This window comes from Somniosus microcephalus, chromosome 28 (genome assembly GCF_052327205.1).
Source record: "Somniosus microcephalus isolate GS21.2 chromosome 28, FLI_Smic_1.0, whole genome shotgun sequence".
Taxonomy (NCBI): domain Eukaryota; kingdom Metazoa; phylum Chordata; class Chondrichthyes; order Squaliformes; family Somniosidae; genus Somniosus; species Somniosus microcephalus.
In genome coordinates, this window is record NC_141014.1 from 10,417,447 (window position 1) to 10,438,140 (window position 20,694).

General features: G+C 55.0%; 1 protein-coding gene across 1 annotated transcript; it reads right to left on the reverse strand.

Moving 5' to 3' along the window:
* Positions 1-1,545: 1,545 nt before the first annotated feature.
* Positions 1,546-20,477, reverse strand: LOC147098778 (uncharacterized). Its single transcript, XM_085969458.1, has 11 exons — positions 19,783-20,477; positions 17,878-17,998; positions 15,742-16,233; positions 15,085-15,149; positions 13,458-13,578; positions 9,777-10,268; positions 9,333-9,397; positions 7,704-7,824; positions 6,145-6,636; positions 5,185-5,281; positions 1,546-4,112 (listed from the first exon to the last, which is right to left on the reverse strand). The coding sequence occupies exons 1-11, from the start codon at positions 19,824-19,826 to the stop codon at positions 3,973-3,975; spliced, it is 2,250 nt and encodes a 749-aa protein (XP_085825584.1). The 5' UTR covers positions 19,827-20,477; the 3' UTR covers positions 1,546-3,972.
* Between the last annotated feature and the right edge of the window lie 217 nt (positions 20,478-20,694).

Below are 20,694 nucleotides of genomic sequence, written 5' to 3' on the forward strand. Positions count from 1 at the left end.
CATCGAAGCCCATCCCTCTAGTACCCTAACTCTCCCATCGAAGCCCATCCCTCTAGTACACTAACTCTCCCATCGAAGCCCATCTCTCTAATACCCTAACTCTCCCATCGAAGCCCATCCCTCTAGTACACTAACTCTCCCATCGAAGCCCATCTCTCTAGTACCCTAACTCTCCCATCGAAGCCCATCCCTCCCGTACCCTAACTCTCCCATCAAAGCCCATCCCTCCAGTACCCTAACTCTCCCATCGAAGCCCATCCCTCCAGTACCCTATCTCTCCCATCGAAGCCCATCCCTCCAGTGCCCTAACTCTCCCATCGAAGCCCATCCCTCTAGTACCCTAAGTCTCCCATCGAAGCCCATCCCTCCAGTACCCTAAGTCTCCCATTGAAGCCCATCCCTCCAGTACCCTAACTCTCCCATCGAAGCCCATCTCTCCAGTACCCTAACTCTCCCAGCGAAGCCCATCCCTCCAGTACCCTAACTCTCCCATTGAAGCCCATTCCTGCAGTACCCTAACTCTCCCACCGAAGCCCATCTCTCCAGTACCCTAACTCTACAATCGAAGCCCATCCCTCCAGTACCCTAACTCTCCCATCGAAGCCCATCCCTCCAGTACCCTAACTCTCCCATCGAAGCCCATCCCTCCAGTGCGTTAACTCTCCCATCGAAGCCCATCCCTCTAATACCCTAACTCTCCCATTGAAACCCACCCCTCCAGTACCCTAACTCTCCCATCGAAGCCCATCCCTCCAGTACCCTAACTCTCCTATTGAAGCCCATCCCTCCAGTACCCTAATTCTCCCATTGAAGCCCATTCCTGCAGTACCCTAACTCTCCCATCAAAGCCCATCCCTCTAATACCCTAACTCTCCCATCGAAGCCCATCCCTCCAGTACCCTAACTCTCCCATTGAAGCCCATCCCTCCAGTACCCTAACTCTCCCATTGAAGCCCATTCCTGCAGTACCCTAACTCTCCCATCGAAGCCCATCCCTCCAGTACCCTAACTCTCTCACTGAAGCCAGACCTAGTATTATAGATCCCTCCCCCCACCCCTCCACCGAGACTAATATTATAAACCCTCTCCCCCTAGGCACCAGCTGTACCTTCTCTTCAATGGGACATCAGGTGCCGACGGACTCCACTGATGGCCGAGCGGGTAAAGGCACCCGTGACTCTCGGCACCTCGGCCCAAGTGGCCATTGCACTTTTGCCGTGAACGGCATCACATCCGAGGTCAATCCTGATATCCACCCACACACAATGTTCAAGACTTTGTTCAGGAGCAGGAAACCTGGCGGATTACTCCCCAACCGCCTCCCTACCCCACCCCCCCCCTCTTTCTATAGTCCAGTGGCACTGGGACCAGTTGTCACCCCATTACAGCACTGACTGAGACCAGCACAGACCAGGGATCAGGCGTGGGAGTCTGGGGTCTGTGCGGCTCGCTCCTGGGTTTACCCACTCAGTTCCTGGGATCTGACACTCTCATGTTTTTCCACCCATTCTTACAACTGTTAAAAGAAGTACAACAACACAGAACCTGAAATCAGTATAGATTTTAATACAAATGCATTAGTTTGGATTGCAATGGTTGGAAAACAATTTGTACAAATATATATATATACACACAGAGCAACAAAAATAGAAAGAACTTGCATTTATATAGCGCCTTTCAGGACCTCGGGACGTCCCAAAGTGCTTTACAGCCAATGAAATACTTTTGAAGTGCAGTCACTGTTGTAATGTAGGGAAATTTGCAGCCAATTTGTGCACAGCAAGCTCCCACATACAGCAATGTGATAATGACCAGATCATCTGGTTTTTTTTTAGTTAAAGAGCAGAAGAAGATAAGTTGACAAAAGTTTCATATACCTGATGTAAACAGTGGAATTCCAGCACTGGCGTTCTCAACTTGTAATTTATACAGCGCCTTTAACCTAGTAAGACGTCCCGAGGCGCTTCACAGGAGCAATTATCAGACAAAATGTGAGACCGGGCCTCATGAGACATTAGTGCAGGTGACCAAAAGCTTGGCCAAAGAGGTAGGTTTTAAGGAGCATCTGAAAAGGAGGAGAGGGGCGGAGGGGTTTCGGGAGGAAATTCCAGAGCTTAGTGCCCAGGTAGCTGAAGGCACGGCCGCCAATGGTGGAGCGATGAAAGTGGGGGATCTAACTCACTGCAGTACTGTAACATCGAATGCCCAGAATTTCGGGTCTCCACGGGTGAGTACGCACAGGGTACTCACCCGTAGGCCCAATGGAAGTGCCGGTTTTCTGCATGCACTGCGCATGTGCAGGAAACCGGCACTTCCGTTCCCCTGAAAGAAGGGGTTCAGAGTCCAAACGCGTGCGCGGGAGAGGTTGCGCGTGCGCATCGAACTTACGTTTTTTTTTTGCAGGTTTTCCCGGGAGGTTAAGTCTCCAGAGGTTAGACATGTAAAAAGCAGGCGTAAGGCCTGCTTTTTACAAGGTAAGTGGTGAATTAATTAAAATTAAAACATTTTTTCCACAGGTTTATTATTTTTAAATACTTTAAAGCAAGGTAAGTTTATTTTTAGCCCTGTTAGAAAATAAAATTATTTTTTCAAAAATTTAAATTATTGTTTAAAATAGTTATTTCATGTAATTAATAGTTTATTTTAAAAATGTGATTAAAAAAAAATTTTATTTGAAGGTTTAGTGATGTTTTGGGGCCGTAGTATTTATAAGTTTTGACAGCCCTTCCTGTCAAACTTATGAATGAAGCATTCCCTGCTCCGATTGGCTCGCCGTGGCCCACATGATCCCAGGGGACGCTTCGAACTAACTGCGCCCCTGGGATACGCAAGCACTGCGCGCCGGCAGTTGGAGCAGGCCCAGGATCGGAATTCCACGGGGGCCCCACAGCTCAATGGCCGGCGCGCAAGGTAAGTGCAGGTCGGGGGCTTAAACCTGCGGGAAGCCCCCGACCCGAATTTCTGGGCCAATAATTGAGATCGATAGATTTGTTAGGTAAGAGCAGTAAGGGATATGGAGCAATGGCAGGTAAATGGGGTTGAGGTACAGATCAGCCATGATCTGATTGAATGGTGGAACCGGCTCCAGGGGCTGAATGGCCTCCTCCTGTTCCTATGTTCCCTTCCCTGAGTTATTTTATCCAGTACCTGATACGCAGCACGGAGGTGAGACCAGTGTCACATCCTATGGCCAAAAACAGCGAGTGACAGCCCCCTGGACAGGAGCTGAGTGAGGGGCCACAATGCCACTAACCCCCCCCCCCCCCCACCAACGTTTGTCTTTCCCGTTTGTCCTGTTGTAAATCTGGCTGCTGGAGGCAGAGGGGACTTGAGCAGCTGGAGACTGGCCCTCTCCCCAGACCTGGAGCACGTTTCCCGCCCGGGATCGCTCAGGAACAGCCCACGTTGTGTGGGACCGAGCAGATCCCAGGGACGACAGGCAACTTTAAAGAAAAAAAAAAGACAGACTTGCATTTCTACAGCGCCTCTCGTTGGCCTCAGGACGTCTCAAAGCGCTTCACAGCCAATGAAGTGCAGCCGCCGTAGGAAACACGGCAGCCAATTTGCACACAGCAAGATCCCACAAAGCAGCAACATGATAATGGCCAGACAATCTGCTTTAGTGGTATTGGTTGAGGGATAGATATTGGCTGGGACACTGGGGAGAACTCCCCTGCTCTGCTTCGAAATAGTGCCGTGGGATCTTTTAAATTCTCCTGCGAGGGTAGACAGGGTACCGGTTAACATCTCATACGAACAACAGCACCAACGACAGTGCAGCACTCTCTCAGTACGGGACTGGATTATAGGCTCAAGGGAGACTTGAACCCACGACCTTCTGACTCAGAGGCGAGAATGCTGCCCACTGAGCCACAGCTGATATCTGATGAAATTTGGTTAGTGCTGCAGATGCAGAAATGTAGGCGAAGTGGTTGGGTTGCGACCCTGCGCTTGTCTCATTGTTCCGCATTCTCACAACAGATACCATCCAATAGCACAGAACGCTGCTGCTAAACCGAGGAGGAGAGCGAATCGCAGGGCTGGACTGGACGTCAGCGAATCATGGGGCTGCTTTGGCAGGTACTGATTGGTTCCTGCAGGTATTGATTGTCCTGTGAAGTAAACAGATAACTGTCATTGGTTGATCGGGGCCGGCCAATAGTTGTGACTGATCCATCTGCTGGTCGGTGTGTTTGTAGCGAGGCTCCGAGTGCCTCCTGTACATCCACACACTTATTCCTACGTTTGTCTAGCCACACTATCTAGTAACGCCCGCCCAGTCATGCCCTCCCAGTCACACTGTCCAGTCACACCGTCTAGTCACGCCCTCCCAATCACACTGTCTAGCCACACCGTCTAGTAAAGCCCGCCCAGTCATGCCCTTCCAGTCACACTGTCTAGTCATGCCCTCCCAGTCACGCCATCCCAATCACACCGTCTAGTCACACCGTCTAGTCATACTGTCTAGTCATACCATCTAGTCACACTGTCTAGTCACACCGTCTAGTAACGCCCTCCCAGTCATACTGTCTAGTCACACCATCTAGTCATGCCCTCGCAGTCACAGTGTCTAGTTACACTGTCTAGTAACGCCCTCCCAGTCACACCCTCCCAAGTCACACCGTCTAGTGTCAGCTGTGGCTCAGCGGGCAGCACACTCGCCCCTCAGTCAGAAGGTTGTGGGTTCAAATCTCACTCTAGAGATTTGAGCACATAAAGCTAGACTGACGCTCCAGTGCAGTACTGAGGGAATGCTGCACTGTCAGAGGTGCCGTCTTTCGGATGAGACGTTAAACCGAGGTCCTATCTGCTCTCTCAGGTGGATGTAAAAGATCCCATGGCACTATTTCGAAGGAGAGCAGGGGAGTTCTCCCCGGTGTCCTGGGGCCAATGTTTATTCCTCAATCAGCATCACTAAAAACAGATGATCTGCTCATTATCGCATTGCTGTTTGTGGGAGCTTGCTGCGCGCAAATTGGCTGCCACATTACAGCAGTGACTACACTTCAAAAGTATTTCATTGGCTGTAAAGCACTTTGGGACGTCTGGTGGCCATGAAAGGTACTATATAAATGCAAGTCTGTCTAGTCACACTGTCCAGTCACACCGTCTAGTCATGCCCTCCCAGTCACACTGTCTAGTCATGCCCGTCTAGTCACGCCCTCCCAGTCACACCTCCCTTACCCTGAACGATGGTGCGTTTTCGGGTCTCGGTGCCGCTCCCGTGCACCGCACCGTTTTCCTCCGGTCCTGATCCCAACTCTTGGAGTTCATTGAAAAGCTGCAGCGAGGAATGAAGAGAGAGTCTTTTATTCCGGAAAGTTCACTGTAACTGTGACCAGAGAGTGGGAGACAGCGAGTCGCCGAGTCAGTGGCTCCCTGTCCGTCAGTGTGAAACCGGGACACCCACAGTCCAAGAAGGCCCGGCCCGGATCCTCAGACCGTGCTGGGTTAGCCGGTCCCAGATCGGCAGCAGTGAAGGGGCTACCATTGGTCCCAGTGCCCCTGGGCTTGGGAGGGAAATATTCCCGCTCCTCAATGCTGGGAGGCCTGTTTGGGCTAGAAACAGAATCGGGCTTGGCCCTGTACCCCTTCCACAGTCGAATAGTCTGGGCTCATACACGGCCCACTTGGGCAAGGCACTGGTGGATACACTGATCTGCACCCCATCTCGAGGCAGTGTCAGCAGGAAAAGAGAGGAGATTGCGGGGGCGGCGGGGGTGAATCTAGAGCTATGGCTCAGGATTCCAGGCTAACGTCCAGGGGGATCGTGTGTCTGACGGATGCCATCCCCCCCACCCTCGTTGTATGGGTTGTGGGACCCCATAAAACCCTCCCGCTGTATGAGACTAACCGCCACCCCTGCCCCCCCCCCACCCGCTGTCGGCTGGGAGAGAGATGGTTCCAGCCATGGCAGGAGCCTGCATGTCATGGCCTGTTAATCAGCCCGCGAACCTTTCCCCTGCTTCCCACTGTTCTCCGACGGAAGAGCAAGGCAATACCAAAACAACAAGAACGCCACCCTGTCAGACAGTTAATCAGCCCGCAAATCTTTGGGTCGCCTCGCGCTGAGGAGGAGGGCGGACAGGGTAGCGACAGTAACCGTGGTTACTGGTTGTGCGCCAATCAGTGCCTCGCTCTTACCTCCACGTTGAGTTGGAAGGCCCGGTTCGCCTCTCGCAGGATCCTTCGCTGTGTCTCTCTATCGGCCTCCAGCGTGTTCATTCGCGAGCGGTACAACTGCTTGAACTTGGTGGCGTTGGTGACCCGGTCAAAGGTGAAGAATGCGACCCCTTCGCCCGTGCTCGGCAGCTGCAAGGCTTTCTGGGCCACCTTCTTCAGCACCTGCCCCCCCGACAGGTCGCCCAGGTACCTGATGTAGGCGTGGGCCACCAGAAGCTCGGGCTCCCTCTGCCCCACCTGCTGGATCCGTGACACGTATTCCCCCGTGGCCTTCGGACACTCGATGCGGTCCCTCCAGCCCGGCCCGTGGAAGTATTCCAGGTCCCTCTCCAAGGCTTCCTTCCGGTGGAGCTCCGAGGGGAAGTAGATGGGGGCGAAGGCCGGGTGGTCCTTGTTCCTCTCGATCTCCTCTTCCAGGGCCGTGTAGATGAAGTACAGAGAGTCCAGTAACAGCTGGAGGAGGGAGGAAAGGCAAGAGGACCGTGAGACAGGCCTGGCTCAGCTCACTCCCAGAATATATAACTGTCTTTCATTCTGCCAGCGCAATTTACACTCCATTTAGAGCCATCCTTTGTTTCTTAACCTGTCCCATTACCATCTCCTTTTGCCTTGAATATCTCTTAATGTCCCTTAACCTCTCCTGCCTTCTATCCTATCACAGACGTTCCCTTTTGTTCTTTCATTCCCTTCCCCCCTTTCCCAGCCCCTACACTTACTTAAAAATCTGTTCCATTTCCTGCTTTTTTCCAGTTCTGACGAAAGGTCATCGACCTGAACCGTTAACTCTGTTTCTCTCTTCACAGATGCCGCCTGACCTGCTGAGTGTCTCCAGCATTTCCTGTTTTTATTTTATATTATACTAGCTGGGGGAGCCCGGCGTTGCCAGGGCAGTTTAGAGGGCCGCGCGGATGACGGCCGGCCGCTGCCGCTCCCCCGCTCTGTGTCTCGGGCCGCGCGGTTGCCGGCCGGCCGCTGCCGCTCCCCCGCTCTGTGTCTCGGGCCGAGCGGGTGTGAGGCCCGGCCCGAGTGACCCCAACTCACCTCCCGCTCCGGTGAGCCGATGCAGCTGCCCCACTTGCTGTTGAGGAAAAGCAGGGGAAAAAATGGCGGCTACATTTCGGGAGGCTGCAGGATTAGGTCCTGCCCGTGATGCACCGATTGGTCAACCATCAGGTCACTGAACTGTAGGATTGGTCAACCATCACGTCACTCAACACTAATGAGCGGTAGGATTGGTCAACCACTAATGAGCGGATTTTTGAACGTTTTTTGTATATTGTCCGAACAATGTTTGACTGACCAAAAAGTAAATACACCTATGACACTCCCCTGATCATCAGCTTTCTTTTGATACAACATATGTGTAGGTACGCTCTATAACTTTTGAGTGTATAGCGGACAGACAGACAGACATACATACAGACAGACGGACAGACGGACAGACAGACAGACACCACTATCCTTTTATATATATAATAATAATAGAAGATAACTGACAGAACCAGTCCCCTCCGCTTTACCTTAAACTGAACTCGCGTGACCTGACCCTTCTGGAAGTTTCTCATGAACTCGGAGTTTTCGGCCAGTTCGTGCGAGTCCTTCGTGGCTAGCTTCAGAGCTTCTGATAGGTCGGCGGGCATGCTGGGACGGAGAGGTCAAAGGTCAGGGTTAGTTTGGCTCGATCGAGCCGCAGTGCAGCAGCCACTTACTCAAACAGCCCCTCCCTCCCAAAAAAACCACACGGAGACCCCCCTCCCTCAACGACCCAATCCGCCGAGCAAGAGTCTCGACAGTGAGTGCTGGCTCTTTGACTGTGGAGGGCGTCACACCGAGCCCGGTCCTGATGTTCACAGTGTCCAGGCGGAGCAGCCCAGGGCACTGAAGCCAATTAAAACCCCCCCTCACCTCCCCCCCACCCCAATCCATGTCTTTATGGCTCAGCCACAGGCTGCCTTTACCGCCTTGCCACCGTGAGGGGGAAGGGGAGGCGCGTGAGCATCTTAAAGGGGCCGTGCACATTCTAATCTCAGAGGGTCGCCGGTGCAGCTGACATTAATCTGACACCAACATTCTGCAGCCACGCTCTGCGGACTATCTCTGTGCCTTCGGACAGCGCGATCGGTGCAGCCTTTCTCCCGCGGGTTTCCCATAAGCTGCTCCTGTGTCCCTCCTAGTGACTGATTTGGAACCAGTGTGGAGGAGGATTCCCCCGCTCCTCCCCGCCCCCCCTGCCACCCACGCACATTTCCTCAGTGCAGTCGGGTTGTTGGCCTCACACTCCCATAGGGAAGGTCCCAGGGAGCGTCCAGTGCGGGCACTACGGCCAGTCCTGACTGCCCCATCCTCTCCCGAAGGCGCTGACTCTCAACGGGACGCAACAACAACAACAACTTGTATGTATATAGCGCCTTTAACGGAGTAAAACATCCCAAGGCGCCGCACAGGAGTATTTTAAGACAACAAATTTGACACTGATCCACATAAGGATAAATTAGGGCAGGTGACCAAAAGCTTGGTCAAAGAGGTAGGTTTTAAGGAGCGTCTTAAAGGAGGAAAGAGGCGGAGAGGTTTAAGCAGGGAATTCCAGAGCTTAGGACCCAGGCAACAGAAGGCACGGCCACCAAAGGTTGAGCGATTATAATCAGGGGTGCTCAAGAGGGCAGAATTAGAAGAGCGACCATATCTCGGGGGGGGGGGGGTGGGGGGTTGTGGTGCTGGAGGAGATTACAGAGGTGGGAAGGGGCGAGGACATGGAGGGATTTGAAAACAAGGATGAGAATTTTGAAATCGGGACGCAGTTCCATAGGGTCGCGCCGCCCTCCAGTATCCTGCTCAGATACTTACTAGCTCAGAGAGTAAATCCTCCCCCAGTGCCCCTGTGTTACTGACTGTATTGCTACAGCTGTTAATCCAGCTCGCTCACACTGTCACTCAGTAACCCCTCCCCAGTGCCCCTGTGTTACTGACTCTCTCCCCATCTGTGCACGTTCCAGCAGGGCAGGGAGGGTTTCTGAAGCTGGGGCTGAGGCACATTATTGGACAGTGTAGAGGGAGCTTTACTCGGCATCTAATCTGCCATGGATGCGCCTGTGGTACAAAGCTGCAGGCCTCGCAAGTATAGATTTCAAACCCTGACACCAAATTCCTACCTGTCACTCATGAGGTCACCGTTCCTCTGACTCTGAGCTCCCAGCTGCTGCAGCTCTTCAAAGACCTGCAGTGGAAATAAAACCATAAGCAGTTTGAGGACTAACGAAGAAGGAAGAAACCAGCTTTAGGACCAAGACTGGCCGAGCCGCAGGAGCAGGGCCGAAGCAGTCCTAGCAACAAGGCCGAAGAAGCCACAGGTGCAAGGCCAAAGCTTCCCTAGCAACAAGGCCGAAGAAGCCTCAGGACCAGGGCCAAAGCATCCCTAGCAACAAGGCTGAAGAAGCCTCAGGACCAGGGATAAGGCTACATTAGGACCAAGGCTGAAACAATCTCAGCAGCAAGGCCTTAGTACCCAGGCTGAGGGAGCATCAGAAACAAAGCCTTGTGAGATCTCATAATACAAAAACAATCAACACAAAATTGGACGAGCATCTTTCTCTTACCACCATGTTGAGCTGGAAGGCCCGGTTCGCCTCTCGCAGGATCCTTCGCTGTGTCTCTCTATCGGCGTCCAGCGTGTTCATTCGCGAGCGGTACAACTGCTTGAACTTGGTGGCGTTGGTGACCCGGTCAAAGGTGAAGAATGCGACCCCTTCGCCCGTGCTCGGCAGCTGCAAGGCTTTCTGGGCCACCTTCTTTAGCACCTGCCCCCCCGACAGGTCGCCCAGGTACCTGATGTAGGCGTGGGCCACCAGAAGCTCGGGCTCCCTCTGCCCCACCTGCTGGATCCGGGACACGTATTCCCCCGTGGCTTTCGGACACTCGATGCGGTCCCTCCAGCCTGGCCCGTGGAAGTATTCCAGGTCCCTCTCCAAGGCTTCCTTCCGGTGGAGCTCCGAGGGGAAGTAGATGGGGGTGAAGGCCGGGTGGTCCTTGTTCCTCTCGATCTCCTCTTCCAGGGCCGTGTAGATGAAGTACAAAGAGTCCAGTAACAGCTGGAGGAGGGAGGAAAGGCAAGAGGACCGTGAGACAGGCCTGGCTCAGCGCACCCCCAGAATATATAACTGTCTTTCATTCTGCCAGCGCAATTTACACTCCATCTAGAGCCATCCTTTGTTTCTTAACCTGTCCCATTACCATCTCCTTTTGCCTTGAATATCTCGTAATGTCCCTTACCCTGGCCTGCCTTCTATCCTATCACAGACGTTCCCTTTTGTTCTTTCATTCCCTTCCCCCCTTTCCCAGCCCCTACACTTGCGGAAAATCTGTTCCATTTCCTGCTTTTTTCCAGTTCTGATGAAAGGTCATCGACCTGAACCGTTAACTCTGTTTCTCTCTTCACAGATGCCGCCTGACCTGCTGAGTGTCTCCAGCATTTTCTGTTTTTATTTTATATTATACTAGCTTGGGGTGCCCTGCGGTGCCGAGGCTTTTTCGAGGGCATGTTGTTGTTGGAAGAGAGAGAGAGAGCGACTGGGGGGGGGGGGAAGAGAGAGAGCGACTGGGGAGAGGGGGGGAAAGAGAGAGAGCGACTGGGGGGGTAAGGGAGAGAGCGACTGGGGGGGGAAGAGAGAGAGCGACTGGGGGGGAAGAGAGAGAGCGACTGGGGGGAGAAGAGAGAGAGCGACTGGGGGGAAGAGAGAGAGCGACTGGGGGGGAAGAGAGAGAGCGACTGGGGGGGGAAGAGAGAGCGCGAGTGGGGGGGAGAGAGAGCGCGAGTGGGGGGGAAGAGAGAGAGGGAGTGGGGGGAAGAGAAAGAGGGAGTGGGGGGGAAGAGAGAGAGGGAGTGGGGGGGAAGAGAGAGAGGGAGTGGGGGGGAAGAGACAGACACTTGTCTTATGCAAAGCGAAACATTTTTCTCTGTACAGACAGCACCCCTGGGGGGGGGAAGAGAGCGCGACTGGGGGGGGAAGAGAGAGAGCGACGGGGGGGGGGAAGAGAGAGAGCGACTGGGGGGAAGAGAGAGAGTGACTGGGGGGAAGAGAGGGAGGGGAGGGGAGGTGGAGGGGGGAGGGGAGGGGGGAGGGGAGGGGGAGGGGAGGGGGGTGAGGGGAGGGGGGGAGGGGAGGGGGAGGGGGAGGGGGAGGGGAGGGCGAGGGGGGAGGGGGAGGGGAGGGTGGGGAAGGGAGGGCGGGGAAGGGAGGGGAGGGGGAGGGCGGGGGGGGAAGGGAGGGCGGGGGGAAGGGAGGGTGGGGGGGGAAGGGAGGGCGGGGGGAAGGGAGGGGGGAAGGGAGGGCGGGGGGACGGGAGGGGGGGAAAGGGGGGGAAGGGAGGGCGGGGGGGAGGGGGGGGCGGGGGGGAAGGGAGGACGGGGCGGGGGGGGAGGGAGGGCGGGGGCCCCCCCGAGGGTCGCGGCCCCCCCCCGAGGGTCGCAGCCCCCCGAGGGTTGCGCCCCCCCCCGAGGGTCGCGGCCCCCCCGAGGGTCGCGGCCCCCCCCGAGGGTTGCGCCCCCCCCGAGGTGAAGAGCGCCGATTGCGCGCGCAGCAGGAGCTGAGACGCGGCGTCTCTCTCTGGCTCGGCCGGCGGGCCCGGTTGCCAGGGTAACCGTGACGCTGACCAAGCCCCGCCCCCCGGCCGAGCCAGAGAGAGAGACGCCGCGTCTCAGCTGCTCCTGCTGCACGCGCGGCCCCCCCCGAGGGTCGCGGCCCCTCCCGAGGGTCGCGGCCCCCCCGAGGGTCGCGGCCCCCCCCCCGAGGTGAAGACCGCCGATTGCGGCTGTGCGAGACGGCCGGCGGGCCCGGTTGCCAGGGTAACGCTGGACGCTCAGCAAGCCCCGCCCCCCGGCCGAGCCAGAGAGAGACGCCGCGTCTCAGCTCCTGCTGCGCGCGCACCCTAGCGGCGCTGGGCTGAGGCTCGGCCCTCCAGCCTTCGAGTGGGGCCGGGAGGTGCCTAGCTCGGGCGTGGGTGCAGAGGAGACGCCGAGGCTTCTAGGCCTACCTGGAAAAACGGGGAAAGGTAGGAAAATTAATGAGATTAGATAAGTTAATTACTTTCTAAATCATTTTTTTTTAAAACAATATGGCCTAGAAATTGAGTTTTGGCTTAGCCAGGGCTTTAGCGCCGGAAGTTAGTGCCGGCGCTAAGTCCCCCTGCGCGCGCCAAAAATTCAGCAGGGCCGCGCCCAAACGGCTGCCGGCGCTACTGAAGGGTCTTTGCGGCGGTAAATCGGCGCTAACTGCCGTTTCGCGCCGCAATTCCGGCGCTGCGGCACCCGATGCGGTGCGGCAGGCTCGGGAAGTGCAGGCCTCCTCCTTCCCTTAAGGAGGAGCTGCCTGCACCCGATCGCGGCCCGCGAAAATCTTTTAAAAAATGAGCCCGGCACCTCGGACAAGTGCCGGGCTTGCTTCTGTTCCGGGGGGGGGGGGGGGGGGAAGTCCGGGGAGGGAGCTGCGGCCAGGCGGCCGGCGGGAAAGCGGCCGGCCGCCGCGGGGCCTTTAATGCGCCGGCGCAAAGACTCGTAAGACTCTGTTGCCAGAGTCTTAGTTGCGGCTGTCACGGGCGAGGCGGCCGCAACTGAATTTCGGCGCTGGGGCCCGTCGGCATGGCAACCGGGACGCTGCGCACACCGATGACGTCATCGGTGCCGGCGCAGCGCTACCGGTCTACCGCGGCGTAAGGGCCCCAGGCAATTTCGGCGCCGGCGCCAAATGCAGCGCTAGGCCCTCTAGCGCCGCAAAATCGGCGCTAAGGGCACTCAATTTCTAGGCCTATGTGTTTTAAAAGCAACGTTTTTTTTTTAAGACGCAGAAAGCGAGAAAAAGAAAGGAAAAGTTTGGAATCAAGGTGGCGGCGACTCACCTCGGTTCAGAAGGATAAGGCCCGGCCACACACGCACTGATTGGCCCGGCGGCACACGCCAGCAACCCGGCGTACGATTGGTCAAGCTCGAGGTCACTCTGTCACTAATGAGTGGATAATGAGATGCTAATGAGTGGAATGTTAAGGTTTTTGGGATACCGCGGGCGCGATTTTAGCCCGGCCGAAACGTAAATACACTTAAAACCGTTTCGGAAGCGTAAGCTTTCTTTGGAGGTAACGCACGCGTAGGTACGCCCTGTAACTTTCGAGCGCATACCCGACAGACGCACACGCGATGACAGACAGACAGAATGACAGACAGACAGACAGAAGTACCGATTTATATATATAGAGATAACGGACAGAACCGGTCCCCTCCGCTTTACCTTAAACTGAGCCCGCGTGACCTGACCCTTCTGGAAGTTTCTCATGAACTCGGAGTTTTCGGCCAGTTCGTGCGAGTCCTTCGTGGCCAGCTTCAGAGCTTCTGATAGGTCGGCGGGCATGCTGGGACGGAGAGGTCAAAGGTCAGAGTTAGTTTGGCTCGATCGAGCAGCAGTGCAGCAGCCACTTACTCAAACAGCCCCTCACCCCCCCCAAAAAACACACGGAGACCCCCCCCCTCAACGACCCAATCCGCCATGCAAGAGTCTTGACAGTGAGTGCCGGCAGGCTCTTTGACTGTGGAGGGCGTCACACCGAGCCCGGTCCTGATGTTCACAGTGTCCAGGAGGAGCAGCCCAGGGCACTGAAGCCAATTAAAACCCCCCCTCACCTCCCCCCCCCCACCCCAATCCATGTTTTTATGGCTCAGCCACAGGCTGTCTTTACCGCCTCGCCACCGTGAGGGGGAGGGGGAGGCGCGTGAGCGTCTTAAAGGGGCGGCGCACATTCTAACCTCAGGGGGTCGCCGGTGCAGCTGACGTCAGTCTGACACCACATTCTGCAGCCACGCTCTGCGGACTATCTCTGCGCCTTCGGACAGCGCGATCGGAGCAGCCTTTCTCCCGCGGGTTTCCCATAAGCTGCTCCTGTGTCCCTCCTAGTGACTGATTTGGAACCAGTGTTGAGGAGGTTTCCCCCACTCCTCCCCCCGCCCCTCCGCCCACGCACATTTCCTCAGTGCAGTCGGGTTGTTGGCCTCACACTCCCATAGGGAAGGTCCCAGGGAGCGTCCAGTGCGGGCACTACGGTCAGTCCTGACTGCCCCGTCCTCTCCCGAAGGCGCTGACTCTCAACGGGATGCAACAACAACAACTTTTATGTATATAGCGCCTTTAACGTAGTAAAACGTCCCAAGGCACCGCACAGGAGTATTTTAAGACAACAAATTTGACACCGAGCCACATAAGGATAAATTAGGGCAGGTGGCCAAAAGCTTGGTCAAAGAGGTAGATTTTAAGGAGCGTCTTAAAGGAGGAAAGAGAGGTAGCGAGGTGGACAGGTTTAGGGAGGGAATTCCAGAGCTTAGGGCTCAGACAACAAAGGCACGGCCACTAATGGTTGAGCGATTATAATCAGGGACGCTCAAGAGGGCAGAATTAGAGGAGCGCAGATATCTCGGGGTGGGGGGGGGGGGTGGTTGTGGGGCTGGAGGAAATTACAGAGGAAGGGGCGAGGACATGGAGGGATTTGAAAACAAGGATGAGAATTTTGAAATCGGGACACAGTTCCATAGGAGTGCGCCGCCCTCCAGTATCCTGCTCAGATACTTACTAGCTCAGAGAGTAAAGCCTTCCCCAGTGCCGCTCTGTTACTGACTGTATTGCTACTGCTGTCAATCCAGCTCGCTCGCACTGTCACTCAGTAACCCCTCCCCTGTGTTACTGACTCTCTCCCCATCTGTGCACTTTCCAGCAGGGCAGGGAGGGTTTCTGAAGCTGGGGCTGAGGCACATTATTGGACAGTGTAGAGGGAGCTTTACTTGACATCTAATCTACCATGGATGCGCCTGTGGTACAAAGCTGCAGGCCTGGCAAGTATAGATTTCAAACCCTGACACCAAATTCCTACCTGTCACTCATGAGGTCACCATTCCTCTGACTCGGAGCTCCCAGCTGCTGCAGCTCTTCAAAGACCTGCAGTGGAAATAAAACCATAAGCAGTTTGAGGACCAACGAAGAAGGAAGAAACCAGCTTTAGGACCAAGACTGGCCGAGCCGCAGGAGCAAGGCCGAAGCAGCCCTAGCAACAAGGCCGAAGAAGCCTCAGGCACAAGGCCAAAGCATCCCTAGCAACAAGGCCGAAGAAGCCTCAGGACCAGGGCCAAAATTTCCCTAGCAACAAGGCCGAAGAAGCCTCAGGACCAGGGCCAAAGCATCCCTAGCAACAAGGCCGAAGAAGCCTCAGGACCAGGGCCAAGGCATCCCTAGCAACAAGGCCGAAGAAGCCTCAGGACCAGGGCCAAAGCTTCCCTAGCAACAAGGCCGAAGAAGCCTCAGGACCAGGTCCAAAGCATCCTTAGCAACAAGGCTGAAGAAGCCTCAGGACCAGGGATAAGGCTACATTAGGACCAAGGCTGAAACAATCTCAGCAGCAAGGCCTCAGGATGAAGGCTGAGGCAGCCTTAGTACCCAGGCTGAGGGAGCATCAGAAACAAAGCCTTGTGAGATCTCATATAACAAAAACAAAAACAATCAACACAAAATTGGACGAGCATCTTTCTCTTACCGCCACGTTGAGCTGGAAGGCCCGGTTCGCCTCTCGCAGGATCCTTCGCTGTGTCTCTCTATCGGCATCCAGTGTGTTCATTCGCGAGCGGTACAACTGCTTGAACTTGGTGGCGTTGGTGACCCGGTCAAAGGTGAAGAATGCGACCCCTTCACCCGTGCTCGGCAGCTGCAAGGCTTTCTGGGCCACCTTCTTCAGCACCTGCCCCCCCGACAGGTCGCCCAGGTACCTGATGTAGGCGTGGGCCACCAGAAGCTCGGGCTCCCTCTGCCCCACCTGCTGGATCCGGGACACGTATTCCCCCGTGGCCTTCGGACACTCGATGCGGTCCCTCCAACCCGGCCCGTGGAAGTATTCCAGGTCCCTCTCCAAGGCTTCCTTCCGGTGGAGTTCCGAGGGGAAGTAGATGGGGGCGAAGGCCGGGTGGTCCTTGTTTCTCTCGATCTCCTCTTCCAGGGCCGTGTAGATGAAGTACAGAGAGTCCAATAACAACTGGAGGAGGGAGGAAAGGCAAGAGGACCGTGAGACAGGCCTGGCTCAGCTCACCGCCAGAGCGACAATACATTGAGGGCGAGGGCACTGCGCGTATGCCAGGTGATAGGTCCCACCTGCTCTCCAAACAGTACTGAGGGAGTGCTGCACTGTCGGAGGTGCCGTCGTTCAGATGAGATGTTAAACCGAAGCCCTATTTGCTCTCTCGGGTGGACATAAAAGCCCCCATGGCACTATTCGAAAAAGAACAGGGGAGTTCTTCCCGTTGTCCTGGTCAATATTTACTCCTCAGCAACATTACTGGTAGGAAGAAAAAAGTGTCTAAATGGGTAGAGGAGCAGGGGGATCTGGGGGTGGGGTACAGATACACCAATGGCTCAAAGTAGCGATGCCGGTTAATAAGGCCATAAAAAAAGCAAACAAAGCCCTGGGGGTTCATCTCTTGGGGATAGAATTGAAAAGCAGAGAAGTTATGTTAAACCTGTATAAACCCTGGGTTCGACCACACAAAGTACTTTGCGAAGTGTAGTCACTGTTGTAATGTAGGAAACACGGCAGCCAATTTGCGCACAGCAAGCTCCCACAACCAGCAATGTGATAATGACCAGACAATCCGTTTTAAGTGATGTTGATTGAGGGATAAATATTGGCCCCAGGACACCGGGGAGAACTCCAGGGGAGTAAATTCAAAACTGCTCCTCGGAAATATTTCAGTGAGCGAGTGGAACAGGCTCCCTAGGGAGACGGTGGAAGCATTTAGTATTGATTCATTCAAATTAGATAGATTTCTTTCCGAAAATAACATTCTGGGATATGAGTATCTGAGTAATTTGCGACGTGACGTGTGGTGAGTGCTCGGGAGGAACAGGTGACTTTGAACCTGTGGTTCCCAAAGCTCTCCACCACTGGGGGGTTTCCTCACTTCGTGCCTGGGTCTGTTGTAGACTAATCGAGAGAGATTGATTGCTGTGATTAGTCAACAACTCCATTATCGTTGTATCATGTGACGACCATAGAAGGCGGACTAGATGGACCCGGGTCCTTTATTGCCTCCCAGTTCCGATGTGATGGAAAGCAGTGTCTGTTAAACGGAGAAGCTGGGCTTGTTCTCCTGAGAGCAGAGAAGGTTAAGGGGAGATTTAATAGAGGCGTTCAAAATTATAGGAGGTTTGATCGAGAAACAGTTTCCAGTGGCAGGAGGTTCAGTAACCACAGGACACAGATTTAAGATAATTGGCAAAAGAACCAGAGGGAAGACAAGGAGACATTCTTTACTCAGCGAGTTGTTATGATCGGGAATGCGTTGCTTGAAAGGGCGGTGGAAGCAGATTCAATATTAAATTTGGATAAATATTTGAAGAGGAGAAAATTTGCAGGGCTATGGGGAAAGAGCAGGGAAGTGGGATTGATTGGAGAGCTCCACCAAAGAGCCGGCACAGACACGATGGGCCGAATGGCCTCCTTCAGTGCGGTATGATTCAATGATTGTATTACTGAGAGATCTTCTGACATACGAATACAAGATAGAAAGGTAGATATATAGGTAGATTTTAGGAGGTCCCCCGCCTTAGATCCCTCCTGCTCAAACCCTGCGTTTGTTCCACATGTATTTGGTTGGATAAAGTGCCAGAGGTGGAGCCTTACCTTAAACTGAGCCCGTGTGACCTGACCCTTCTGGAAGTTTCTCATGAACTCGGAGTTTTCGGCCAGTTCGTGCGAGTCCTTCGTGGCCAGCTTCAGAGCTTCTGATAGGTCGGCAGGCATGCTGGAACAGAGAGGTCAAAGGGCAGGGTTAGTTTGACTCGATCGAGCCGCCATGCAACAGCCATGGGCCGGGTCCCTTATTCAAACAGACTGCCGCCCACCCCCCACAAACACACATGGAGCTTCCGCCAGATACCCCCCTCAACGGCCCAATCCGACAGTGAGTGTTGTCAGGCTCTTCCATTGTGGAGGGCATCACACCGAGACAAACATAGGTCAGCCAGCCGGGGCTCTGGGAAATGTAGGGTGCAATTAGTTGCGGTGGAACCTGTGTAGACTGGCCACTTCCAGCCAACCTTTACTGGGGTACGGTTCCACAGGCACTCACTACGATCTCACCCATGTGGCCATTATTTCAGTGCGAGCCCAGACACTCAACTGTGGCGAGCATCACGATGGAGTCCAATCATCCCCTCAGCCCATGTCCACACAAAGCAAAGGGCAGCGATCAGGGCGGAGAACACTCGTCCATTTATGTCTACCGAACTCACGGGGTCATAGGCATCTCATGGGTTCATGGGCATCTCACGGGATCATGGGCATCTCACGGGATCATGGGCATCTCACGGGGTCATGGGCATCACACGGGGTCATGGGCATCTCACGGGATCATGGGCATCTCACGGGGTCATGGACATCTCACGGGATCATGGGCATCTCACGGGGTCATGGGCATCTCACGGGGTCATGGGCATCTCACGGGGTCAGGGGCATCTCACGGGGTCAGGGGCATCTCACGGGGTCAGGGGCATCTCACGGATTCATGGGCATCTCATGGGATCATGGGCATCTCACGGGGTCATGGGCAACTCACGGGGTCATGGGCAACTCACGGGGTCATGGGCATCTCACGGATTCATGGGCATCTCATGGATTCATGGGCATCTCACGGGATCATGGGCATCTCACGGATTCATGGGCATCTCACGGGGTCATGGGCATCTCACGGGGTCATGGGCATCTCACGGATTCATGGGCATCTCACGGGATCATGGGCATCTCACGGATTCATGGGCATCTCACGGGGTCATGGGCATCTCACGGGATCATGGGCATCTCACGGATTCATGGGCATCTCACGGATTCATGGGCATCTCACGGGATCATGGGCATCTCAAGGATTCATGGGCATCTCAAGGGATCATGGGCATCTCATGGATTCATGGGCATCTCATGGGGTCATGGGCATTTCACGGATTCATGGGCATCCCACGGGGTCATGGGCATCCTACGGGGTCATGGGCATCTCACGGATTCATGGGCATCCCACGGGATCATGGGCATCTCATGGGGTCATGGGCACCTCACGGATTCATGGGCATCCCACGGGATCATGGGCATCTCACGGGGTCATGGGCATCTCACGGGGTCATGGGCATCTCACGGGGGGATCAGAGACCGGTCTAACTCCAGGATCAGAGACCGGTCTAACTCCAGGATCAAGAGACCGGTCCAACTCCAGGATCAGAGACTGCACTAACTCCAGGGTCAGAGACCGGTCTAACTCCGGGATCAGAGACCGGTCTAACTCTGGGATCAGAGACCGGTCTAACTCTGGGATCAGAGACCGGTCTAACTCTGGGATCAGAGACCGGTCTAACTCGGGGATCAGAGACCGGTCTAACTCCGGGATCAGAGACCGGTCTAACTCGGGGATCAGAGGCCGGACTAACTCCAGGATCAGAGACCGGTCTAACTCCAGGATCAGAGACCGGACTAACTCCAGGATCAGAGACCGGCCTAACTCCAGGATCAGAGACTGGACTAACCGCTGTCCGCCCTTACCTGTCTGAATCCGTGTGGCTGATTGTTTCTGTTGTGGAATCCATGCTGTTTCAGTTTCCCCACTCCCGATTCTCCGACCGATTCCTAGCTGCTCGTTCACTCCTCTGATGGAAGTGGAGGATTCCGGACTCTTTTATTGCCCCTTCCTGAGAGCTGTCACGTGACGGTGCAACTCAGCCCTCTTGTTGGAGGACGTCAGTCCCTCCCAGCCGTGTAAAATCCTCTCGCATGATGTCTCAGCCAACAAAGAGCCCGCACAGAAAGGATGTTGACTTCATTTCCTCAGCATCTGCCAGCTGAATGAAAAAGAGGCCCCGGGCAACCTTTGACCTGCTCCGCCAGTGAGTGCCTGTTCTGGTTGTGCAACCGGCTTCTGCAGCAAGAGCTTAACCCCTCGGCTGCTGGCTCCAGAGATTCAGAACAGAGGGTGGGAGAAATCTCTTGGCTCAGGGAGTTGTGAGTCTGTGGCATTCACTTCCAGAAAGAAAGAACTTGCATTTCTGTCGTGCCTTTCACCACCTCAGGACGTCCCAAAGCACTTTACAGCCAATGAAGTACTTATTGATGTGTCGTTGTAATGTAGGAAACGCAGCAGTCAATTTGCGCACAGCAAGCTCCCACAAACAGCAATGAAATAAATGGCCAGATAATCTATTTTTTAGTGATGTTGATTGAGGGATATATGTAGGCCAGGACACCCTGCTCTTCTTCGAAATAGTGGCCGTGGGATCTTTTACGTCCACCCGAGAGGGCAGAGGGGGCCTCGGTTTAACGTCTCAATTGAAAGACGGCACCTCCGACAGTGCGGCACTCCCTCAGCACTGCACTGGGAGTGTCAGCCTGGATTATGGGCTCAAGTCCCTGGAGTGGGACTCGAACCCACAACCTTCTGACGCGTTGGAGAGAGAGAGA

Excerpts from the sequence above, each read along its gene's own strand:
- LOC147098778 (XM_085969458.1), bottom strand. The coding sequence starts at position 19,826 with ATGGATTCCACAACAGAAACAATCAGCCACACGGATTCAGACAG. Across the intron at positions 17,999-19,782 it reads AGCCACACGGATTCAGACAG|CATGCCTGCCGACCTATCAG; the intron begins GTAAGGGCGGAC and ends TCTCTGTTCCAG. Across the intron at positions 13,579-15,084 it reads GGTGACCTCATGAGTGACAG|CATGCCCGCCGACCTATCAG; the intron begins GTAGGAATTTGG and ends TCTCCGTCCCAG.